The sequence below is a fragment of the Lithobates pipiens genome, unplaced genomic scaffold (genome assembly GCF_037356315.1).
Source record: "Lithobates pipiens isolate NorthernLeopardFrog02 unplaced genomic scaffold, aLitPip1_a1.2 Scaffold_22, whole genome shotgun sequence".
NCBI lineage: Eukaryota > Metazoa > Chordata > Amphibia > Anura > Ranidae > Lithobates > Lithobates pipiens.
Window position 1 is genome coordinate 98,407,884 of NW_027507784.1, and position 23,742 is coordinate 98,431,625.

The window sequence follows — 23,742 nt, forward strand, 5'->3', positions numbered from 1 at the left end:
TTAAAAGAAAGAAATGCATTAAATATATCACTTTCTGTGTAACTCATCTATATAAAATTTATAAGTTTCACTTTTTGAATTGAATTCCTGAAATAAATGTACCTTTTGATGGTGTTCTAATTTTATGAGATGCACCTGTATATCCGCTTAAGGACCGCCTCCTGCACATATACATCGGCAGAATGGCATGGCTGGGCACAATCACGTACCTGTACATGGCTCTTTAAGTGCCCAGCCGTGGGTCAGGAGTGCGCCGCCAGCGTCGTGCTCCCAACCCAGTCCTGAGCTCCGTGACCGTGGCCGTGGGACCAGCGGACCCAATCGCCGCTGGTGTCACGCGATCGGGTCATGGAGCTGAAGAACGAGGAGAGGTCTGTGTAAACAAACCTCTCCCCGTGCTTCCTACTGAGCCTGTCACTGATCGTCTGTTCCCTGTTATAGGGAAAGACGATCAGTGATGTCAGACGCCAAGCCACGCCCCCCTACAGTTAAAAAAAAACCACACACACACACACTTAGCCGCTCCCTGCCCCCTAGTGGTTAGCTCCTTCACTGCCAATGTCATTTACACAGGAATCAGTGCATTTAAATAGCACTGATTGCTGTATAAATGGCAATGGTCCCAAAAATGTGTCAAAAATGTCCGATGTGTCTGCCATAATGTCGCAGTCACAATAAAAATTGCTGTTCGCCGCCATTACTAGTAAAAAAAAAAATATTAATAAAAATGCTATAAAACTATCCCCTATTTTGTAAATGCTATAACTTTTGTGCAAATCAATCATTAATCGCTAATTGCGATTTTTTTACCAAAAAAAGTAGAAGAATACGTATCGGCCAAAACTGAGGGAAAAAAATGTTTTTTTATATATTTTTTGGGGATATTTATTATAGCAAAAAGTAAAAAATATTGAATTTTTTTCAAAATTATCGCTCTATTTTTGTTTATAGAGCAAAAAATAAAAACCGCAGAGGTGATAAAATACCACCAAAAGAAAGCTCTATTTGTGGGAAAAAAGGATGCCAATTTTGTTTGGGTGCCACTTCGCACACGCCCGTGCTATTGTCAGTTAAAACGACGCAGTGCCAAATCGCAAAAAGGGGCCTGGTCCTTTGGCTGCAAATTGGTCCGGGGCTTAAGTGGATATTGAATGCAAAGCTAACCAGATATCTAACATTTTTAAAAGGAGGCCAGTAATTGGAAACGCATGTGTTTCTCACATGACAGGTCTACATTAAGACCCCATTTACACCTGTGCGCTGCATAACATTTTTTCATGCTTTTTTTTTGCATCTGCTGCACAACAACTTAAGGAAGCCCATTCAGTTGAATGGGATTCCCTATGCATTACAAATGCTCCGAAGTAGTTCCTGCATCTTTTTTTGGGCAGCGAGACTCATGCATTTTTGCAATGCCTGTTATTCGAGTGACAAAACCCACAACTGCTACCCGTATTTGGGGTGGCATTAAGAATTAATGGCATTGCAAGCGCAATGTGTACTATGGTGCATTTTTATTTTTTCATGTTTCCAGGAACGAGCACTAAAAAGCATGTTTCTGCATGTATTTCCAGAACATAAAGGTGTGAATGGAGCCTAAAGCTAAACTGCCAAAATAATTACCTTTATCAAACCACCCTCTATATGCCCAGGAAGGGGCAAAGTTTCTGTTTTTGGGGAAAAGCCCTGTCCCTGGAGCTAATTCTCACCCAGCTACTTTCCAATGAGAGCACTGTTATTGGGTACTGATGTGGTTTCATTGGATAGCAGGATGGTGGATCAGAGCCTTTTTTCTCCAGACTCTATGGGGTTGAGTTACTAAAGGCAAATACACTGTGCACTTTGCAAAGTGCAGTTGCACTCTGCAAGTGCAGTTTCTCCAGAGCTAGTAAATGAGGTAAAGCTTCATTTTGCAAAGAATACCCAATCACATGCAAGGAAAATAAAGAAAACAGCATTTTTGCTTGCACGTGATTGAATGATAGAAGCCAGCAGAGCTTCTGCTCCTTTACTAAGCTCTGGAGCAACTGATCTTGCAGAGTGCAACTGCACTTTGCAAAATGCACAGTCTGTTTGCCTTTAGTAGATCAACCCCTATGTATCAGTGTTTCTACCGAAGATTTATACATCTTTTACCCAAGATTCACCCATTTTCCATAGGATTCAATTAGAAAAATGGGTGAATCTAGGGAGACAATACTGAAGGACAGAGCAAAATAGATTATAGCGCACACATACAAAAGTGGCTTTGAATCCTGCAAGGCTATTTAAAACACCTGAACATATCCAAAAATATTGGGATTTGCTCACACCATATGGCCATAGAGTGCTACGCCCACCACTGCGTCAAAGTACCCCATTATCAGTGGTTCTACACTAATCGTAGAATGAAAGATCCTGCATTTTGACCAATGGAGACAAACTCCTTTTTATGGGAGAACTATTAGCCCTTGTACACACGGTCGAACATTCGTTGGATTTTGTCCGACGGATTTTGTCCGAAACTGTTGCATACACACGGTCGGACAAAGTTGTCGGAAAATCCGATGGTTCAGAACGCGGTGACGTTATTTCATTACGACGGGACTACGTTCAGGCTAGTAGCCAATAGATTTGGTCTAGGAATTTGATCTGAGCATGCGTGGCACTTTGTCAGATCGGAATTCTCTACAAACGATCGGACAAAGTCCGATCGGATCATGTTGTCGGAAAATTTTATAGCCCTGATCTAAAACTTTGTTGGTGGGATATTCCGATGGAAAGAGTCCGATGGAGCCCACACACGGTCGGATCATCCGACAACGCGGTGTGATTGGACATTTTCCGTCGGAATGTCCGACCGTGTGTACAAGGGCTAAGGACTCCTCCTATAACACAGGTGGACACTAACAGGAGGTAATGGCGGGGGAATGGGGTACTCCAACCCAAGGGACCCCAAGTTTGTTGTTTGAACACTGATAAACAGACCGCTTAGCCTTTGCTATCCACAATTTTTTTTTATACAAACTCCAGGCATTTAGCCCTCCACCACTTAAGACCCTCTCTGGTATTTTTTTAAAACCCCTATGCCTCCTTTTTTTCTTAAAGTTTTCTAGCTGGTCCTCTGACATCATGGTAGTTTCCTCTCCTCCTCATGGCAGGCATTCTTCCTGGACAGAATGGCACTCATAATGACGTATGAGCACCGCTCAGTCCTCAGTACTGTGAGCCCAGCCTTTTTAATGAGGTGCCCCCTATGGGGCATGTAAACAACTGGCTGGGCGCACAGGCAATAGAGAAAATGACATCACTGTCATACTACCCAAAGAGAACAGCCAGTCCTGGACTGAAGAGAAAGCCAGGGACAGCACTGGAGTATGGAGTGGGTAAGTAACATGGGTCTTTTTTTTTTAACACAGTAAGTGGGGACTAAAATGAAACAAAATGAAACTGGAGTTACACTTTAAACTGGTTTCATGCTACAGCCCAAGAACACAGTTTTAGTGAAAAACACCAATAATGTCTGGGGAAAAATACTAAGCCTTAAGCCGCGTACACACGGGCGGACTTCGAATGAACGGACTTGACCACACACGGATGCACAAACAGTCCGTCGAAAGCTTGCGCGATGACGTGTACAGCACGTATGACGGGACTAAAAATAGGAAGTCCAATACACAGCAATGCAACCTTTCGCCGTGTACCGTATATACTCGAGTATAGGCCGACCCGAATATAAGCCGAGGCCCCCAATTTACCCCCAAAAAAACTGGCAAACTTATTGACTCGTGTATAAGCCGAGGGTGAGACATGCCTGTCCATCCCTGTGTGTGTGTCCGTCCATCCCTGTGTGTCCGTCCATCCCTGTGTGTCCGTCCATCCCTGTGTGTCCGTCCATCCCTGTGTGTCCGTCCATCCATCCCTGTGTGTGTGTGTGTCCATCCATCCATCCATCCCTGTGTGTGTGTGTGTCCATCCATCCATCCATCCCTGTGTGTGTGTGTGTCCATCCATCCATCCATCCCTGTGTGTGTGTGTCTCCATCCATCCATCCATCCCTGTGTGTGTGTGTCTCCATCCATCCATCCCTGTGTGTGTGTGTCTCCATCCATCCATCCCTGTGTGTGTGTGTATCCATCCATCCCTGTGTGTGTGTGTCTCCATCCATCCATCCCTGTGTGTGTGTGTCCATGTGTGTGTGTGTGTGTGTGTGTGTGTGTGTGTGTGTCCAGCCTACCTGTGTCCCGAGCCTGTGTCCCGAGCCTCCGTCCCGTGCCTTGCCTCCTTGCCTCCGTCCCGTGCCGTGCCTTGCCTCCTTGCCTCCGTCCCGTGCCGTGCCTTGCCTCCTTGCCTCCGTCCCGTGTCGTGCCTTGCCTCCGTCCCGTCCCGTGCCGTGCCTTGCCTTGCCTCCGTCCCGTGCCTTGCCAGGATCGCCGCTCTTCGTCGGCGCCTCGGCGGCCATTCTAAAATTCAAAAGCCGCGCCTCCGCCTTCGCCTGTGATAGGCGGAACACTGAATTTCCCAGCAGCCTGTGTTCCGCCTATCACGGACATCGTCTCATCCTCGTCCGTAGCACGAGGATGAGCGGATGTCCGTGATAGGCGGAACACTGACTGCTGGGAAATTCAGTGTTCCGCCTATCACAGGCGAAGGCGGAGGCGGAGGCGCGGCTTTTGAATTTTAGAATGTCCGCTGTCTGTCTGCTCGACACGCTGATCGAGCAGGCAGACAGCGATGACTCGAGTATAAGCCGAGGGGGGCACTTTCAGCCTCAAAAAAGAGGCTGAAAATCTCGGCTTATACTCGAGTATATACGGTAAATCCTTTCTGAGCATGCGCCATACTTAGTCCGTCGAACTAGCCTACTCACGAGCGCATTGTCCGCTGAAACCAAAGTACGACGGACAATATTATGGAAATTCCGAAATACTTAGTCCGCCAGACAGCACGCTGAAAAAGTCCGCTGAAGCCCACACACGAGCGGACTGTCTGCTGAAATGTGTTTCGACGGACTAAGTTGGCCAGACAGTCCACCCGTGTGTACGCGGCTTTAGAAGCATAAACTGGTTGGATTTAGTGATTTCATCAGCTGATTATTTTGTCATAATATCCTGCTTTATTATTAGACTTCAGTCCTTCAAATCTTCTTGAAATGTTTACAAGATGCATACAGATATGAAGCAACCTGGCTGAGTTTCACCTTGGGAAGAGGGTCAATATTAATGCAATTAGTTAACAGCACTCTGGAATTTGACTTACAAGTGTCAAATCATGTGATCAAGCTGCCACCAAGCAACGCATCTGTCAGAGGCTTTCATTGTGGATCAGTGCTTATTGCTGCACAGCAGGAGGCTCCCATGCTGGAGTCCTAAAACTGTTTTACCCCAGGTTTATAATTCAACACAAAAAAATATGCATAGTAAAGGAAATACGCTTTCCTGCTTCACCAGCGCTGCCTTGACAATCTCACAGTCTTGTTTAGCTGTTAGCCTATTTTAATTTAATAGTTGAATAGTTTCAAGATTTGGGGTATAATCAGATTACACAGAGTTAGCAGACAAAATGACTTTGCTTCTAATTCCGTAACATAAAGACCAAGATTACATCTCAGCTTATTCGGTGCAAATACAAATTGTACATTTAAAGGAAGTCATGTTTCAGGAAAGACTGTCCATTTGAAGGAGCCTTGTGTCACATTAAAAGGTAACATTAAAGGAAGCTGACTTTGCAATCATTTTCAGATGAACTAGAATAGGATAGATCTACTTAAGGAATAATACACTGAATTGAGGCTACTAAATTGCTGTTTAGTGGTCATATATACACGTTTTAAGACATAATGCTTGAAATGAATTAATTTAAGGTCTTGGTTCCTGAAATAACTATATGGGCTGCATATGTAATAACAAAATAAAATTGCCATTGTGGTGTTATATGAGATATTTTATTGTTGTAGGTATGACAGAATGCACACCAGAAGGCCCTATGTCCTGCAGACAAAGGAGAATATTTGCCTTGATGATGATTTGGTCAACCTGGAAGTTCTCAATGAGGTAATTTGTGTAAATCACATACAGCACATTGTAATAGGAGTCAGAAAGTGGACAAGTGGCTCTCTCTGGATTATGAAGTCTGCAAAGAAGGTCAGGAAAGTCAGGGGAGGAATAATTATACATTCACTTTAATGTTTTGCTTGTATTTATTATGACCAGGTCTAAGAAATAAAATAGAAAAATGCTTATTTTCTAATGGTACAGGACACAAACTATTCCTAGCCCCTGGGTTATAGGCTCATACCTTCAGGTACTTGGACACTGGCAACATTTTTGAGGATACGCCAGCCTAGGTGCCTCCCTTTTAACTCTACCCATTTAGTGAATCCTCCATTTTGTGATACTGTCATAAGGTGATGGACCTCTTCTCTTTGACAGAGAAATCACTCTTAGCTTAGTTAGTTCCTTTATTATTTTAAGTTTTGATTCTTCAAATAACTCCTCACTGCCTTCTAATGCCACAAATAGAAGCAGTGAATCTGGATTGACATCACCTTAGGAAACCTTGGAAGACGTACCCAGACCCCGCGCTTTGAGAACGGTCTGTAATGTTGGTTCAAGCACTGGATTCTGCATGGTCATCTACCTTGAATGTCACAAGAGTGAAGGTTTTACTTCCACAGCGAAAGATCCCAAAACTCCCCTTCTTGGGAGCCTCTACCTCTGCGAAATGTAGAACACCTAATCACTCATGCTTCAATTTCCAAAGCTAGTTTCAGCCTTCCCTTTTGGCACAAGACGTGGGCCACAAAGCCCAACAAGTCTTCCCCAAAGCTCTCTTCTCAACGAAGGGACACCCTCACTCCCAAAAGTGGGGGGGGGGGCATCATCTGTTAAAGTTTGACTCTTTCTGGGTCTTACTGGCATCTGGTATTATCACTTTCTAGACAAAGGAATGGAAAGACTGTCCTGGAAATCCATCAAGTTAGGCAATTACTTTCTTGGCTGGAAAGAAACATAGGCAGGTTGAGAGAATGAGCATGCATGCTCCAGGTCAACAAAATGTTGTTTTTGAGGAGTCTTTAATGAAAATGGGCAAATGGTACAGCCTTGAATGAGGCTACCATGAGGCTTAAAACTCTCATGGAGAATCTCATTATTTAATGTCTCTTTGACCTCATTTCTTGAGTGTAGACTCTGAGAGAAAGAATTTTCTTTATTGGAAGGAAAACTGCCCAAAAGCCTGGACATCTGAATTTTTCTGTGGGCAACTGCCAATAGCTGAAAGAGAGAGAAGTATTTCAAGAAAAGGTTTTTTAGATTACCTGTGGCCTGAATGCTCAGAGTTCTTAGAAGTGTAGCACTCGCCCCCGAAGGAGCGGCTGATTTGATTTGGGCCTGCACTCTAGCAACAACACCCAACGCTTGGCTCAGTCCCATTGACACAGCTGTGGTGCAATAAAATACAGTACAATATAATACAATGCAAGGTACCTGTATTATAACCTCAGGATCCACTGGCTCCACCTGCTGGGGGAAAACAGTACGCCACACAACTATATGCTTAAACAACAGTGTATTTTACTGCGAAAATATTCAAAGAGGTGATTACAGTAATTGTGCTGTCATCCCAACATAGGACGACAGCCCAATGGATTTCAATATAAACAACTTCTTGTCTTCGCTAGCTAAAGTAATTCCTTGTGATTTGTTATCCACAGGTTAAAGTAAATTAAGTTGAAGTAATGGTGCTCCTGGTATAACTTCAGTACTTATACTACAAAGCTTGGGATATCAGAGTAGGTAGGCCTCAAGCCTGCTCAGTGTCAATTGCTCTGCTCCTCCTTCGTAGAACTATAAATCCCAATGAGGCCTGTGTATGAGTCTAACTGCGTGTGAAAGTTAATAAACTGTGGGCCGCGACCCGCTCACCAACTGGATCGGAGCTTGCTTCTCCCTCAGCTGGGCCCGTCACTCCATTCCACTCCGCTGGGTGAGCCCGGTCCTCCAATGCTCAAACAAGTGTCTCTGGATCTCTCCAATCCGGTCACTGTCTCTCTGGCACCGTCAGGTCACTCGCACAAACAAGTGAGGTGGAGCTCCACAAATGGCTGTGGGCCCTGTCTCCCGGGAGGGCCTTTACACAGATCCTCACAGGTCGGCCATGTGATCCCAAGAGAGCTAAAATGGCCGCTCAGGGTCCTTTTATGTCCTACTCAGCATGCACTGCTAGAGAAAGTGTTCATGGGTAGGTCATCAAGCCTCCTGGGTAAAAGGGTCAACCTTCTGATCAAAACAACAGTCACTTCCTGTATATGTCTTTTGTGCTTTCTTCAAAGCAATAAACATTTAAGTTCCGGACCAGTATTTGGCCGCTAGATGCCGCCAAATACTAAGCCATAGAAACGTCCATAGACTTCTGTTATAACATGCTAACATACATTAATATACAGGAGAGTCAGCACTACAGAAGGATATGGAAGGAAGTAAACCAGATAATCGAATGAAAAGGAACGCACTGTCCAGCAATCTCTATGGCCCATATCCCTGGAGTTGGCAACTGGAATGCAGATTACCCTAGATGCCATCACCTGGATCAAGGAGAATGGTCCCTTCACCAAGACATCATCAATCGTAAATGTCAGAAAGGGGGGACTCCAGATGTATGCATCCTAGCCTCCAAATTAAACTAAAAAACTACCTCGCTTTGTAACCAGTATGATAGATCCTCTGCCGCTGGGCTTGGAGACCTTGATCATTTCCATCCAATGCAAATTCTGCCTCTTCTGCTCTAAAAAATTAAGCAAGAGATAAAAACGATGATTTTCATTACATTGAACTTGCTCGGAAGAATCTGGAACACAGTCATACTCAGATGTCTAGCAGACAACCCCTAGCTTCTCTTAACAGGCCAAATCTTTTGTCTCAGGGTCCTCTATTTCATACTGATTTTGATTTTCAGTCGCTGGTCCTAACACCATGGCTTTTAAGCCCCAGGTCTTAAAAGTTAAAGGGTCTCTAAGTCTGGTATTGCTACCTTGCTGAAAGCAAGAAAAGCCACTTCCAGGAAGATCTGCTATTGTACATTGGAATCATTTTTTGCCTGGTGTGAATACAGGCAATTCAATGCCAGAGATCACGCTGTGACTTGTATTTTGGCTTTCCTACAACCAAGTCTTGACCAGAAGCCTTAAAGGATAAGTTAACCTTTGGGAACACGTTATATGTTCCACCTGATTTAGTGTCTTTAGTGCTGCATCCGCCTCCTACTGCCCCCACCTCCCTGTGGCAGCAGTACGGGGAGACATTCCCCATTCTAGCTGTCAGTATTTGAAAGCAGCACAGTTGTGCGGGGCTCTGCCCACACGGCCGCATCACTCAAGCACAGAGCTGTGTGTATGAATGAACTACAAGTCCTGACAGCCTTAGTGGCTGTCGGCTTGTAGTTGTCAATGAACTATCATGGCACTGTGGTAGTTCATTGAGTCCTCATGTCAGCTAGTATCGGCTTCCTCATACAGGATGTAGGGGTAAGCAGATACACTGACAGTGTGCAGGAGACCAGCATGGCATCAGCGATCTCCTGATCAATGGTGAAATGTTTTACAGGCTCCTAATACAAAAAATAATTAATGCACATTTTTTTACCTGCAAAAAGATATGCATTTACTATTTTTTGTACAAAGGTGAACTTATCTTTTAAGCACTCTAAAAGTCACGTATCAACCTTGTCCACTCTGCACTTCCTTGCAGATCTTTTCTTCTCTGCAGCAGGGGGCAATTCTGTCAAAGTGCCAGCTGCAGTGGAGAAAAGAGCTGCAAGGGAGCACAGGTAAAATAAGTATATAGGGATCAGGATTTCCCTTTTCAGAGACTGTGGGGTTTGTTTACTAAAGCTGCAAGTGCAAACTCAGTCTCACTTCTCCATAGAAACCAATCAGCTTCCAGGTTTTATTGCCAAAGCTTAATTGAACAAACTGAGGTTAGAAGCTGATTGGCTCCCATGCGGAGCTGCACCAGATTCTTAGTGCACCAGTTTTAGTAAATCTACCCCACTGCCTCCTTGTTTGCTTGGGCAAGATGAGAATGGCTTTCTAAGGCTTTCTACACATAGGTAATTATTTGTCATTGCTACCATATGCTGAGTGCTGTCTTTTTTAAGGCTCACACGATATTCTAATTTTACAGATATCTACCATGCAGTATTTTGTATTATAAAAAAACTGAACAGGCATAAAGATTTGAGACTTAAGAAACCAAATTTAAAGGCATAATAAAAGTTGCCTAGGGGGGCACATGGTTTTCTTTTCTTTTGCAAACTCTTCCATATTTTATGAACATGTATTTTAGTTGTGCAGCTGTCATCTTTATATAGTTGTCAATCTTTTTTTTTTTTTCAGGAAACCATTGTACATCAGTTACAGACACGATTTGCTGACTTGCAGATTTACACATATGTTGGAGATATTATAATAGCTTTAAATCCGTTTCAAAATCTCAGCATTTATTCCCCACAGGTAAGAAACAACAATAAGAATTATGATTATACTTCAGGGAAACGTGGGAAATATGTCAGAAAAGGAAAAGTAAGACATGGCAATATGCCTGATTTATGAAATCTAAAGCAAAAGAAGGCTAGGACCAATGCCTGTAGCAAAAAGTCAAGTTACATATTTTATTCTCTAACCTGTACTGGCAATGTTAAACAGGGATTTTCATGAACACTAGAGGCAATATCTTCTCTTTCTTCATTGCTCCCGTTTTCATACACATGCCCTTTACTAGATGATTGTATTCCTGCAAGTCTGTGGTGGAATGTACCTTTGTTTTAGCAATGAGTTGTAAGGGATGTCCCAAAATGTGCAATGTCTCTCCCATCTTTGTTGCTAGAACTGACAATAGGAGGTTGGTTGAGGAGGACATTTCCCTTGGTCTCGGCCTTCTGGCCAAAGTCCAGGCTGTGAAAGAAGTATATGGTGTATGTGTCCCTGGGGCGGCAGTCCACGGGTTCCATAGTTCTCACTGTGTACTGGGCACTTTGAGTTTATGGCACCAAGGCCACTGCACCATTCCACACTTTTTTTTGCATCTGCCTTTAGGGCCAGGCCTTTTGGCTGGGACCAGAGGAATGTTTGTTTCCTGGCCAAAGGGCCGGCCATTGTATTGCACTTTGGCACCACTGCACTTCTCTACGTCCCTTTTTCTACTTTTATTTGTGTGTTTGTGTTTTTGTGTGTTTGTCACTTGCACTGTGTACTTTACTCACTGTGATTAGTAGGATGTTGGTCCTCGGGTCTTTCCTGAAAGTCTTGGGAGGGGGTGGACATGGCCTTCTGGCTTGGTTCGCCCTCTCTAATGGGGTCTCCCAGGGGATAAGGATGAGGGTGCTTCCTCTTCGGAGGAGGTCTATGTGTAGACCCTGTGTACTTTTTTGTGTTCCCACTTTTGTGTGTACGCTTTTTTTTTTTTTTTGCACCAGTTGTTAGTTCAAGTGTGTGTCACACACCACAGGCTTTTAAAAAAACAACAACTTTAAAGTGGTGGCTTAAAGGACTGGCAGTTTGGGAGTGTGTACATTTCTGATAAATAGACCTGTGTTCCTTGAAACACCATCTCTGATAAAAGGAGTCACATACTTACATAGTTAGTAAGGTTGAATAAAGACACCAGTCCATCCAGTTCAACCTGAGTGAGTGTGGGTGCATGTCTACAATTGTCCCTAACCCTGTACATTGCATACTCACATCAGTCCCTACCCTCAATTCAAGGTCCCCATTCATATACTAGGGCCGCTTTTGGATAGAATCCAATTAACCTACCAGCATGTCTTTGGAGTGTGGGAGGAAACCGGAGTACCTGCGCACCTGGAAACCCACGCAGGCACAGGGGGAACATGCAAACTCCAGGCAGGTAGTGTCGTGGTTGGGTTTTAAACCAGTGACCCTTTTTACTGCTAGGTGAGAGTGCTACCCACTATACAGAGTCAATCGGAAGTCAGGGACAGACACACACTACACATCACATTTGGGTAGTTGTAGGGTTTCATTGACAGATAAGGGTATAAGGGCTTCAAGGAGCATAGGGCTGCATACTGGCACTTTACAGACATTAAAAGGCACAGCATAAGAGTTTTGTGTTGTGTGTGTATGTTTGGACAGATTGTAATCATCCTGGTTCCAGTAATGTTGTAATAAAACATGGCATTACTCCAGCTTTGCTAATAGGGCTATAGGGATGTAGTATTTTTTTGGGATCATGTAAGCTGCAGTCAACCTGTCTGTACTCAGCAGGAGTGATCACTGAGCATGGGTTGTATTTTCTCTGCCACTTGCTGTATGAGCCAGCCAAGAGAGGTTGCATTTTGTTTAGCATGTTTAATAACCTAGCTAATTAGCAGGCTTGGGGTTCTGGTGATGCATGCTGGGAGAACCCGGTAAATACTTGAGACACTTTATATTTCATTTATTTTCTCAGTAGTTTCTGACATGTGAGAATGTCATTGTGAAAGATCTACAGTAAGTGTGTAAGAGAAGCAGCGGGAGCACCACACCCTTGGTATGCTACCTGCCAATACTACCAATATTGCTCTTGTTTATACACATAAAATTAATAGCACCTCATTAAGTCCAGTCAAAGCAGGTAAAGGCCTAATGAAGAGTGAGTGTTTTGCCCCTCCCCCCTTTCCCCGAAATACATGGCCTGCCTTGTACCACTCTAATGTTAGTTGATAAAATTTTATTTGAACTTTGGGACTTAAGCTAGGCATATATGATTCATTTTTCTTCATTCAACCAGCAGATCGAACAAAAAAAAAAGAAGCAGATTCCCTCATTCACATATTTAATGTGGATGAGGGAATCCTTCCCGCTGTGGTATCATATTTTGACAGCGGATCAGAATTCCGCCATCAGAATACAATGTATAGTGTTGATGGCTATATCTGGCAGCACTGATCATTTGGGAAAAACTTGACAGCTTGGTTGTGCACAAGTCTATTGACAGATCAACTTTTATACAATCACCTGCCTATGCATGGATTGAAATTCAGCCAGTCCCCGCTGAAGTGACTGAATTTCAATCCTTGTATGGCCAGCTTTATGGTGTGGTGCTCCCACTGCTTCTCTTGCACATTTGGGCTTCTCTCTGGAAACCTATTTGGAGCACTGTAAGCAGCTTCATCAAAGCGAGGCAGCTTTATTGCTTGAACAAGGCACCCTCATTATGAGATATTAACAGGTGATCTCGTGCCTTGTATTTATGCTCTCTGACTGTGAAAGATTTGTCTCTATCCCCAGGCCTTAGGTCTAGGTGTTGGAAGGAAGCAGGGATCTCCCCAACTGGGAGTTCATTCTGTAACTGCTGGCTACTGCAAACTGAAGAATACGTGCCAAGAGGAAGCAACTGAAACCATCCACTACAAGAGATGTAGTGAGAGGTTCAGCAACTATACACCTTTTTAGCTCTTCTGCCTTGTAAAATACCACTCAAACTCTAATTTTCAAGGGCCAAAATCCTGTGGAAACCAGTAGTTCTAATCTTTTTTTTTTTAGAAGGTACAGATAGACTTTGTCTTAGTCTAGTGTTTGAGACTATCTGTGTTTTTTTGGGAATATCCTGATTCGCCCATCCCATATTGTAATGTGCAATAAACTTGTTCATGTTTTGAGCTCATTAAAGTGACTGGCACCCATCCTTTTATACCCTGCGAAAATAATCACATCTGAAAGGATCTTATCGCTATGTAAGTGTGCTTAGGAGATTTGCAATATAACTGTTAGTCATCTGGAAATCAATTTTTACATGGATTCTTTCAAAATGTCACTCTTTTGCCTTTATAGCTCTAATCCTGTTTATTTTAATATGGCACTACGTGCAATTATGAAACTTTGCAGTAGTTTAAATCCAGTTTTAAGGATTGGCGTCCCCTGCTTTGTGTGAATTATCTGCTTGTACTTAATAATAAGGCTAGGTTCACACTTATGTGTTTTCTATGTGGCCACGTTTAGCCTCATTTGAATGAGCTACTGTACCTTCGGAAAACACAGGAAAAAATGTCCCGTACCATTTTTTCTTTGTCTTGTCATGAGAGTTTAGGACAGCACTTCACTTTGTTTGGTGCTCTTTATTTTAATTTTAATATGCACCCCTGACAAAGCTCTTGATTTATGAATGAAACATGTTTGGTTTTGTATTAGGGAGCACATTTTTTAATTGATTTTGGGGCACATATTGATACTGGGGCATGAGACTGGGGCTCCATAATACCAGATTTTGGTAGTTTACAGTTTAGTACCGTGAAAGAGATCTGATGTAGAAGCAGAGAGCTTGGGCCCTTGTTACTATAGTGGTCCATCGCTTCTAGATTCTGCCATCAGTAATTTTAATTATTTAGGGTGGAGGATACTTTTTTGTCTGTGAGAATGATATTGCTACAATGGGTGGTGGAGATTTTTGTATAGGCTTATCTCCCCTTCATTGCCACTTTTCCCCATTCCCTACAGAATATTCAGTTATTCTGTATAGCCACTGATTGGCTAGACCTATTTCGCCTCTATGATAGTTATTTAACTGTGGTTGGAGATGGGAGATATCATCGGGGTGCTATTGTGACTATGTATACCATCATTATCAATAGATGCTTTGTGGATGTGGGAGTCTCTTTCAGTATCACACTATAAGTTAAGTTAAAGCATTTAGCATATACATATACATTATACATTTGAATAGAATTTCAGTAAAGGTTATATTTTAATTTAGTGGCTATTGGTGCATGGGTAACGCATCCAGTTGAAAGTGGTTTAAATCCAGTTTTATGGATTGGTGCCCCCTACTTTGTGTAAATCATCTGCTTGTAGTTAATAATGGTAGGTCCACACTTATGTGCTTTTTCTGTGGCCATGTTTAGCTTCATTTGAATGAGCTTCTGTACTTATAGAAAACACAGGGTAACTTTTCCAAAATCACAGCCGCAGGGAAACTGAATAGTGCTAAGCGGTTCCAAGCATGGGAGAGGATGCTACAGTTTCCATTGCATGAGGGTGCAATTAGAAATTAATGCCCCCCCCCCCATATCTGCTAACAGCAGCACTTTATTGATTCAGGGTGCTGGAAAGTGAGTGATTAAATGCAGTCCCGCACCTGCATATAAGGGAAACCTAGCATAACACCTGACTTGTGCACATTTTTTTTTCTGTTAATTATAATAAATATACTTTAGTATACAAAGAAACTTTTCGTATTACAATAGACATTTGCCTCAAATGTTTTCTTTGTTTAGTTCTCCAAGCTGTATCATGGAGTCAAACGTGCCTCAAACCCTCCACATATATTCGCAACTGCAGATGCTGCATATCAAGGAATGGTCACTTTCAGCAAAGATCAGGTATGATACCGCCACAGCAATAGGCTGGCCATAGATAAGTAGTTTTTCTTCTGACAAAATAAAAAAAAACATATTCCTCCAGCCACATAAACATGATAGTTAGGGCATTGGGCAAGTGGGAATTGGCCCCATTCAGCCAGTCACTGCTGAATCGGTTGAATTTCTATCCATCTATGGCCTGCTTTAGTTTAGCATTGATGAGCAAATTACAGTCACTGATAGCAATTGTTTAGAATGTAATACACATCCCATAGAATTTATTGATATATTACAACTCATAGTAACTAGAGCTCAGCTAGTCTGAGCATTAAAGTACGGTATTTATAAAGTCACATTTTTTATTTGTTTTGGATAGACTGTGTTTGAACCTTTCTTTGCTTTTTACTGCTCTTTGTGACCCTGATGATTCACTCTCACTATTGGTCCTGGTGATTTTGGCTTTGATACAGTAAGTAATGGGAAGGTCAAAATATTTGAGCTGTCAAAGCAACTAATTTAGAGAGAAAAAATACCAATGCATATAAATGTTAGGATGATAATTGTCTAAGCCCTTGTACACACGGTCGGACATTCAGATGGAAAATGTCCAATCGGACCATGTTGATGGATAATCCGACTGTGTGTGGGCTCCATCTGACTTTTTCCGTCAGAATGTCCGACCAACAAAATTTGAGAGCTGGATATAAGATTTTCCGACAACATGATCCGATCTGACTTTGTCCGATCGTTTGTAGAGAATTCCGATCGGACAAAGTGCCACGCATGCTCAGATCAAATTACGAGACCAAAGCTATTGGCTACTAGCCTGAACGTAGTCCAGTCGTAATGAACGAACGTCATCACGTTCCGAATGATTGGATTTTCTGACAACTTTGTTATGCAACACCAGTTTCGGGCAAAATCAGTTGGAAAAAATCCGACGGATTTTGTTGTCTTAATGTCCGACCGTGTGTACAAGGCTAGGAAGGGATATCTCCTCACTTTAGAGCAGGAGTCTCAAACTGGCAGCCCCCCACATGTTGCAAAACTACAAGTCCCATCATACCTCTTTCCATAGGAGTCATGCTTGTAACGGTCAGCTTTTCAATGCCTTCTAGGACTTGTAGTTTTGCAACAGCTGGAGGGCCGCTAGTTTGAGACCCCTGCTTTAGAGAGATCTTGTCTTACTTCCTGTTTTGTCTCTAGGACACTGATGAAAAAACAAGAAATGTAAAGAAAAACAGTTTTGTCTTTACATAACCTTGTTAGCTTTGCTAGACTGAAAAAAGCTGATCTCCAAATTAATAAATGTTGTCCTCTTATTTTTAGAGATACCCTTGGACATCCGACATGTCTGAATAAAACACTGAAAACGAATCAGCATGCACGCACGCAGTGGGTTTCTTCTGTATGTGCCTGCTGTGGCTAACGATTCTGACATTGCTGTAGAGAGAACTATTGTCCCTTGCTACAGACACTACATCCGCTGTTAGGTAGAGCTTAATGCATCCTCCTTCTCACAGGAGGCATGTTATTAACCAATATCAATATTCAGAAAGGGTACCACTGCTTTCCAACTGGAGTATTCAAACCGCACTTTGTGGGCTTTTTTTTGGAATAGGGCTAATGTCTGATAATTCGGTTTCATCGGATATTGGACTATTTTTTTACATACAGTATCTCACAAAAGTGAGTACACCCCTCATATTTTAGTAAATATTTTATTATATCTTTTTATGTGACAACACTGAAGAAATGAGTGTACAGCTTGTATAACAGTGTAAATGTGCTGTTCTATCAAAATAACTCAACACACAGCAATTAATGTCCAAACCGTTGGCAACAAAAGTGAATATACTCCTAGGTGAAAATGTCCAAATTTGGCCCAAACTGTCAATATTTTGTGTGGTCACCATTATTTTCCAGCACTGCCTTAACTCTCTTGGGCATGGAGTTCACGAGAGCTTTACAGGTTGCAACTGGAGTCCTCTTCCATTCCTCCATGACAACATCACAGAGCTGTTGAATGTTAGAGACCTTGCTCTCCTCCACCTTGCATTTGAGGATGCCCCACATATGCTCAATAGGGTTTAGGTCTGGAGACATGCTTAGCCAGTCCATCACCTTTACCCTTAGCTTCTTTAGCAAGGCAGTGGTCCTCTTTGAGGTGTGTTTGGGATCATTATTATGTTGGAGTACTGCCCTGTGGCCCAGTCTCCAAAGGGAGGGTATCATGCTCTGCTTCAGTATGTCACAGTACATGTTGGCATTCATGGTTCACTCAATGAACTGTAGCTCCCCAGTGACAGCAGCACTCATGCTGCCCCAGACCATGACACTCCCACCACCATGTTTGACTATAGGCAAGACACACTTGTCTTTGTACTCATCACCTGGTTGCTGCCACACACGCTTGACACCATCTGAACCAAAAAAGTTTATCTTGGTCTCATCAGACCATAGGACATGGTTCCAGTAATCCATGTCCTTAGTCTTCTTTTCTTCAGCAAACTGTTTGCAGCCATTCTTGTGTAGCATCTTTAGAAGATGCTTCCTTCTGGGATGACAGCCATGCAGACCAATCTGATGCAGCGTGCGGCATATGGTCTGAGCACTGACAGGCTGACCCCTCACCCCTTCAACCTCTGCAGCAATGCTGGCAGCACTCATCGGTCTATTTCCCAAAGATAACCTCTGGATACAACGCTGAGCACATGCACTCAACTTCTTTGGTGGACCATTGCAAGGCCTGTTCTGAGTGGAACTTGCCCTGTTAAACCACTGTATGGTCTTGGCCACCATGCTGCAGCTCACTTTCAGGGTCTTGCCAATCTTCTTATAGCCTAGGCTATCAATTCTTTTTTTCAGATCCTCAGAGAGTTCTTTGCTATGGGGTACCATGTTAAACTTCCAGTGACCAGTATGAGAGAATGAGAGCAATAACACCAAATTTAACACACCCGCTCCCCATTCACACCTGAGACCTTATAACACTAACGAGTCACATGACACCGGGGAGTGAAAATGGCTAATTGGGCCCAGTGTGGACATTTTCACTTAGGTTGCCTTAGACATTAATGGCTGTGTGTTGAGTTATTTTGAGGCGACAGAAAATTTACACTGTAAGATCCCTTCCACACTGGCAGCGTTACAAAGAAGCTGCTTGCAGGACTCTTTTTGATGCCCTGCCAGCGCAGCGCCTCAATGTAAAAGCACTCAGGCTTTCACATTAGGATTGCTGATGAGGCTTCTTTCAGGCGCTTTACAGGCACTTTTTTTTAACGCTAAAGCACCTGAAAAACGCTCCAGTGTGAAAGGGGTCTTATACAAGCTGTACATTCACTACTTTATACTGCAGCATTTATTCAGTGTTGTCACATCAAAAGATATAATAAAATATTTACAAAAATGTGAGAGGTATAAAAATTCAAATCAATAGCAAGAAAAAAAAGTCATCCTTATTGTCAGTGATATTATTAGCATGTATTTTGTAACTTGGCTCAGCCATTTGTATGATGGTAATTCGCTCATTATTTGTGATTTGTGCCAGTGCATTATTATAAGTGGAGAGAGTGGAGCAGGAAAAACAGAGAGTGCTCATCTCATCGTGCAGCATCTGACCTTCCTCGGAAAGGTATGCCCTTATCCAATGTCACTTGTTATTTCTCAAACAAAGCTGGTACTTGACAGAATTGCACAATGGATACATATCATGAACTGGTTGTATACATTCAGTTTATATAGAACAGACCGATGAGTGCAAATCACAAATACAAACCACTTTTGATGTAATGTATCTCTTTTACAGACACATCAATCTACTGTACAAATATAGAATAATAATTAGGGGATCTTTTCCAGGCTCTTCCTTGTTGAAATCTTACATCTAGCTTCTGAAAGCATAATGGCATGGGTATAAGCTGGTCATACTCTAATCCTCCAGTAACCTCCCCCACCCCCAAAAAAACAAATGCCAAGGATAGGAATACATACTGTATGTAGCCAATGTAGTTTCTGAGAGCTGGCATCAGAAACTGACACCAGAGGGGGCCCTGTGTTGGGTAGACATTTTTACTGTACATAGTCAAAATGCTGCATGTGTAATAGTTGTAATGGGGATCTGTAATTTACTTTAGGGTGGCACTGAACTGTTCATTCTGTGAGCAGCCAGGTCCCAAAGAAAACTTTTCTAAAACTTTAGAATCACATGGTAGTGACATTTTTATAGCCCCTCTTCCGATGCTTCCACAATAGGACACTTACTTAAAATGGATGGTGCCAACCTGGATAAAGATTAGAAGATATATTGCTGCTGCATGTTTCTGAAGTAAAACAGCCCAGTGTAACTCACAATACAACTGATGAAAGTAAAGAATTGTCCACATCTATTTGTTATATGTTGCTCAAGTGTTTTTTTTTATAAGAGCTCTTATCAGTGCCAGGACATGGTCATCTAGGGCCCAGGACAAAGATGCTATACTGAACTCCCCCCATACCCAATGCACAAAGCTAATCATCATATGCCACCTGCCACACCCAATTGCCACCCCACTTGTGTCAACTGTGTAGCTTCAGGTCCACCAGTCAGGTTTCACGTTGACCTTTAAGATTGCATTGACATTGTGGTATCTTCCAGCTGTTTGTTCTTTGCCTCTGCTGGTCTTCTTGCACTAATAGTTAATAGCACAGAATTGGTCAGAGACAAAATAAAAGACAGAACACACATGCCAGTCACAGTGGAGCATATGGTTGCACAAATTACAGAGAAGTAAAGTATTGTGTATGTTAGATCACCCAGCTAAGAATGATTAAGTAACTAATACAATAGGAAAAAACTTTAGCAGTTTTAGCAGTGGATGCATGCTTGTGTTGATTCCTCTTCCTTTACATTTTTAAATTTGCTATATATATATTTATTTCTTTGTGCCTAAAATACCTTAAGTAATAAAATACAACAAAAATATACAAAAACAATGGAAAGCATATAAAAAGTTTATCAAGATATAAATGTAATTTCATTTTTGTATTTTTAAGCAAACTATTGTGGTCCCCTCCCCTCAACATGAAACTGGGGCAGCTGCCCCTCCTGCCCCCCACTGATAAGCCCTGGCTCTTATCCATAGTATGCATTCTAAGAACCAAAACGTTTGTCTTTATTGTACACTATTATGGTATCTTACTTAGAACTTCCTTTAAAGTTGATAAGACAGTAGATTGTAACAAGACTCTTTTCACAGGCAAATAATAGAGCTTTGCGAGAAAAGATCCTACAAGTTAACCCTTTAGTTGAAGCCTTCGGAAACGCCTGCACTGTTATCAATGACAACTCCAGCCGATTTGGAAAATATCTTGAAATGATGTTTACACCAACAGGGGCGGTAATGGGTGCAAAGATCTCTGAATACCTGCTGGAGAAGTCTCGGGTTATTAAACAGGCTGTGTAAGTAGATGGCTGCACTGTATACAGGGTGTGATTGTTAAGAAAATGTGCCTATAGCCCACAATATCCAGAGGAGCATTTACTGTATGTCCTTGCTTATGCTGTACAGATCACAGTTAGAACCAAGACCAGAAATAAGAACATTTGAAATATTCTCCAGGTTAACCTTTCAGTGTAATATATACAGCAGAGAGTTGGATGGTGGAAGTTTGTAAATACATAGTGCCGCGCTTACCCCTAACACAGGTGGTCAGACACTAGAGCTAGATTCTGTGTTCTTCACCCATAGCAGCCCCCTTTCCCATAAGGCAAGCAGGCCTACCGGTACTCAGTTGCCCCCAGGACTTATACACAATGCTTTAGTGCCTGGCTACCATGCTGTGGCAGGGAGGAACTGAGCACAACAAACAGGTACTTGCAGTTGGCAGACAGATAAAATGGTTCAATGACAGTCCGGGTACACAGCAGGCAAGGTTCAGAAAAGTCAGGGTCAAATCCGTAGTCAAAAGGCAGGCAGCATTCCAAGTGTATACTATATCCAATCTAGCAGACAGGTGAGACAAACATGAAGCTTGGAACATGTGTTAAACACAATATCACAAGCATGAGACTGCAGGCTTGGCTGGCTTAAATCAGGTTTGGTCCCAGAGACTGGCTACATCAATCACTTTGCAGGTGGACAGACATACCAAGAGAATGCCACAGTCAAAACCAGGATGCTGAAATAAGACCAGCGACTGTGATGTAGCAGGAGCACTACATGCTCCTGACACATAGTTGGTTGTTGTGGTGCAATAAAGGCAATCTGAAAAACAAAGTTGAGTTTTTATGCAAAGCTTATTCTCATTTACATTAAGAAAACATATACCGTATATGCCGGTGTATAAGACAACCGGGCATATAAGACGACCCCCTAATCTTACTGTTGTTTAAGAATTTTTTTCTTGTACTTACCGTATAAGACGACCCCCTTCCAAGGCTTCCGACGCTTGATATTTCGTCCTTCTTGCTGGAGCAGGAGCTGGTGCCATATCCTTCTTCCTGCTTTTGCTGGAACCAATCACGGCGAGCGATGTATTCTATTAATGAATACAAAGCCTGCTTGTATTGGCAGAGGCTGTATCATCATCAGCCCGCGCCTCTCTGACTCTCAAAGCCAATCCGAGCAGGCTACAGAGTAGCCTGCTCGGATTGGCAGAGGTTGTTACTCCAATCCGAGCAGGCTCTGTATTCATTTGAATACATCGCTCACTGGGATTGGCTCAGCGGTATATACTGTATGTAGCCGAAGCTACATACAGTATTACCGAACCCTCAGCAGGCATCGGAGGGGCTGATAAGACGACCCCCGATTTTCGGCCAGTTTTCTTAAGTGTAAAAGGTCGTCTTATATGCCGGAAAATACAGTAAACACTTTTTGGTTTGATAAATCAGTTTTGACTCCTGTTGTTCTATTACTGTACTTGTTGAAGAGCTTGTGTTGTTAAAATATAAAAACACTCAGCAAACTGCCAACTGGTATATGGTCTGTTCACCCAAAACTGATATTTTAGTTTTAGGCAAACTCTGGAGAGTTAAATCACCTTGGGTCTCAGGATGCCAGGGATCCTGTTGGTGAGATCTTTGTGCTTGAGTTTCCAAATCAACACCACTGCTGTGGTCAGAATGTAGAATGCAATAGGAGTTGGTAGAACACACGGAAATAGATGGAAACCCCCAAAAATTAAAGCTAGCAAATGCTGGAATTTCAGGCAATTCCTCCAAATCAAGACATAATAAACCAGGGACTAACTCAATCCATTTTGGATCCACCTGTACTCTTAATATCACTTTTGTGTGGACTGTCCTTTTATTGTACGGGAGATGTGTGGTTCACTTAAAAGTGCTAATTTTTATTTTGCTACAGTAAAATCGGGCAGCCGTCTCACATCCTGTTAACTTTAGCCAAATAATCCATAACATACTGTAACACAATTGTGTGAGAGAACATTGAAATGTCTTAAGAAGTGAGTCATACAGAGGGCAGCAGTGAACTGGTGTAGGAGCAGGTTACATGAAGCCTGTTCATTCTTAATTTTGATCTGATTAGGTCAGCTAGAGCCCAGGGCACACATGCCAAACGGCGCCCCCCCCCCCCCTCCAAGATGTATGAGCATTATGTGTTAGCAAAAATCCCCTGCACAAAAATAAATAAATTGAGCACTAATCTGCATCCTTACCCCTAAGCATAAATCCCCCCTCCTCCAAGGACAAATCTGCCCCCTGCTGAAATTCCCCCCTCCCAGCACAAATCTTTGCCCCCGCCCCCACCCCATGCCCCCTCCCCGGTCAAATCCTTTCTCTCTCTCTCCAAATTCCCTAAAGCACAAATTCCCACCCCCCCTGAAAAAAATCCCTCCTCCTAGCACAAATCTTCTACTCCCCAAATCCCCCCCCCCACAAGTACACAAATCACTCTTCGTTCCCACCAAAAATCCTCTCCTAGCACAAATCCCCTCCACCATATCACCTATTCTAGAACAAAACCCTCCTCCCCACTGCCCCTTCCAACACAGATCCCCCCCAATAACCTTTCCTAGTCCCCCCCCCCAAATTCCCCCTCCTAGACCATTTATTATCCCCAGAATTCACCCACCTAACATAAATCCCCCCCCCCCCCAATCTCCTTGTGGCACCCCTGCACCTCACATGATACCTCAGTGTCCAGGGCAGTGGCCCCTCCTGCCCAAATTCCCCCTCCTAGACCATTTATTATCCCCAGAATTCTCCCACCCAACATAAATCCCCCCCCAATCTCCTTGTGGCACCCCTGCACCTCACATGATACCACAGTGCCCAGGGCAGCCGTCCCTCCTGGCCACCCCTTGTCCCAGCCCTGCTGCTAAGGCTCCTCCACACTCACTAGCAACTGCTGGCTATATACTGACATGCATGATATAAATGCTGATTAAATATATGCATGCCACCTA

The 23,742-nt window shown here is 42.9% G+C and overlaps 1 protein-coding gene across 1 annotated transcript in view; it reads left to right on the forward strand.

Moving 5' to 3' along the window:
* MYO3B (myosin IIIB) overlaps window positions 1–23,742 on the forward strand; it is a 583,926-nt gene that overhangs the window by 281,311 nt on the left and 278,873 nt on the right. The window contains exons 10-14 of the mRNA XM_077447966.1: window positions 5,936–6,032; window positions 10,373–10,489; window positions 15,250–15,354; window positions 18,884–18,967; window positions 20,571–20,773. Of these exons, the coding sequence (XP_077304092.1) occupies window positions 5,936–6,032; window positions 10,373–10,489; window positions 15,250–15,354; window positions 18,884–18,967; window positions 20,571–20,773 (606 nt within the window). The remainder of the gene's footprint in view (window positions 1–5,935; window positions 6,033–10,372; window positions 10,490–15,249; window positions 15,355–18,883; window positions 18,968–20,570; window positions 20,774–23,742) is intronic.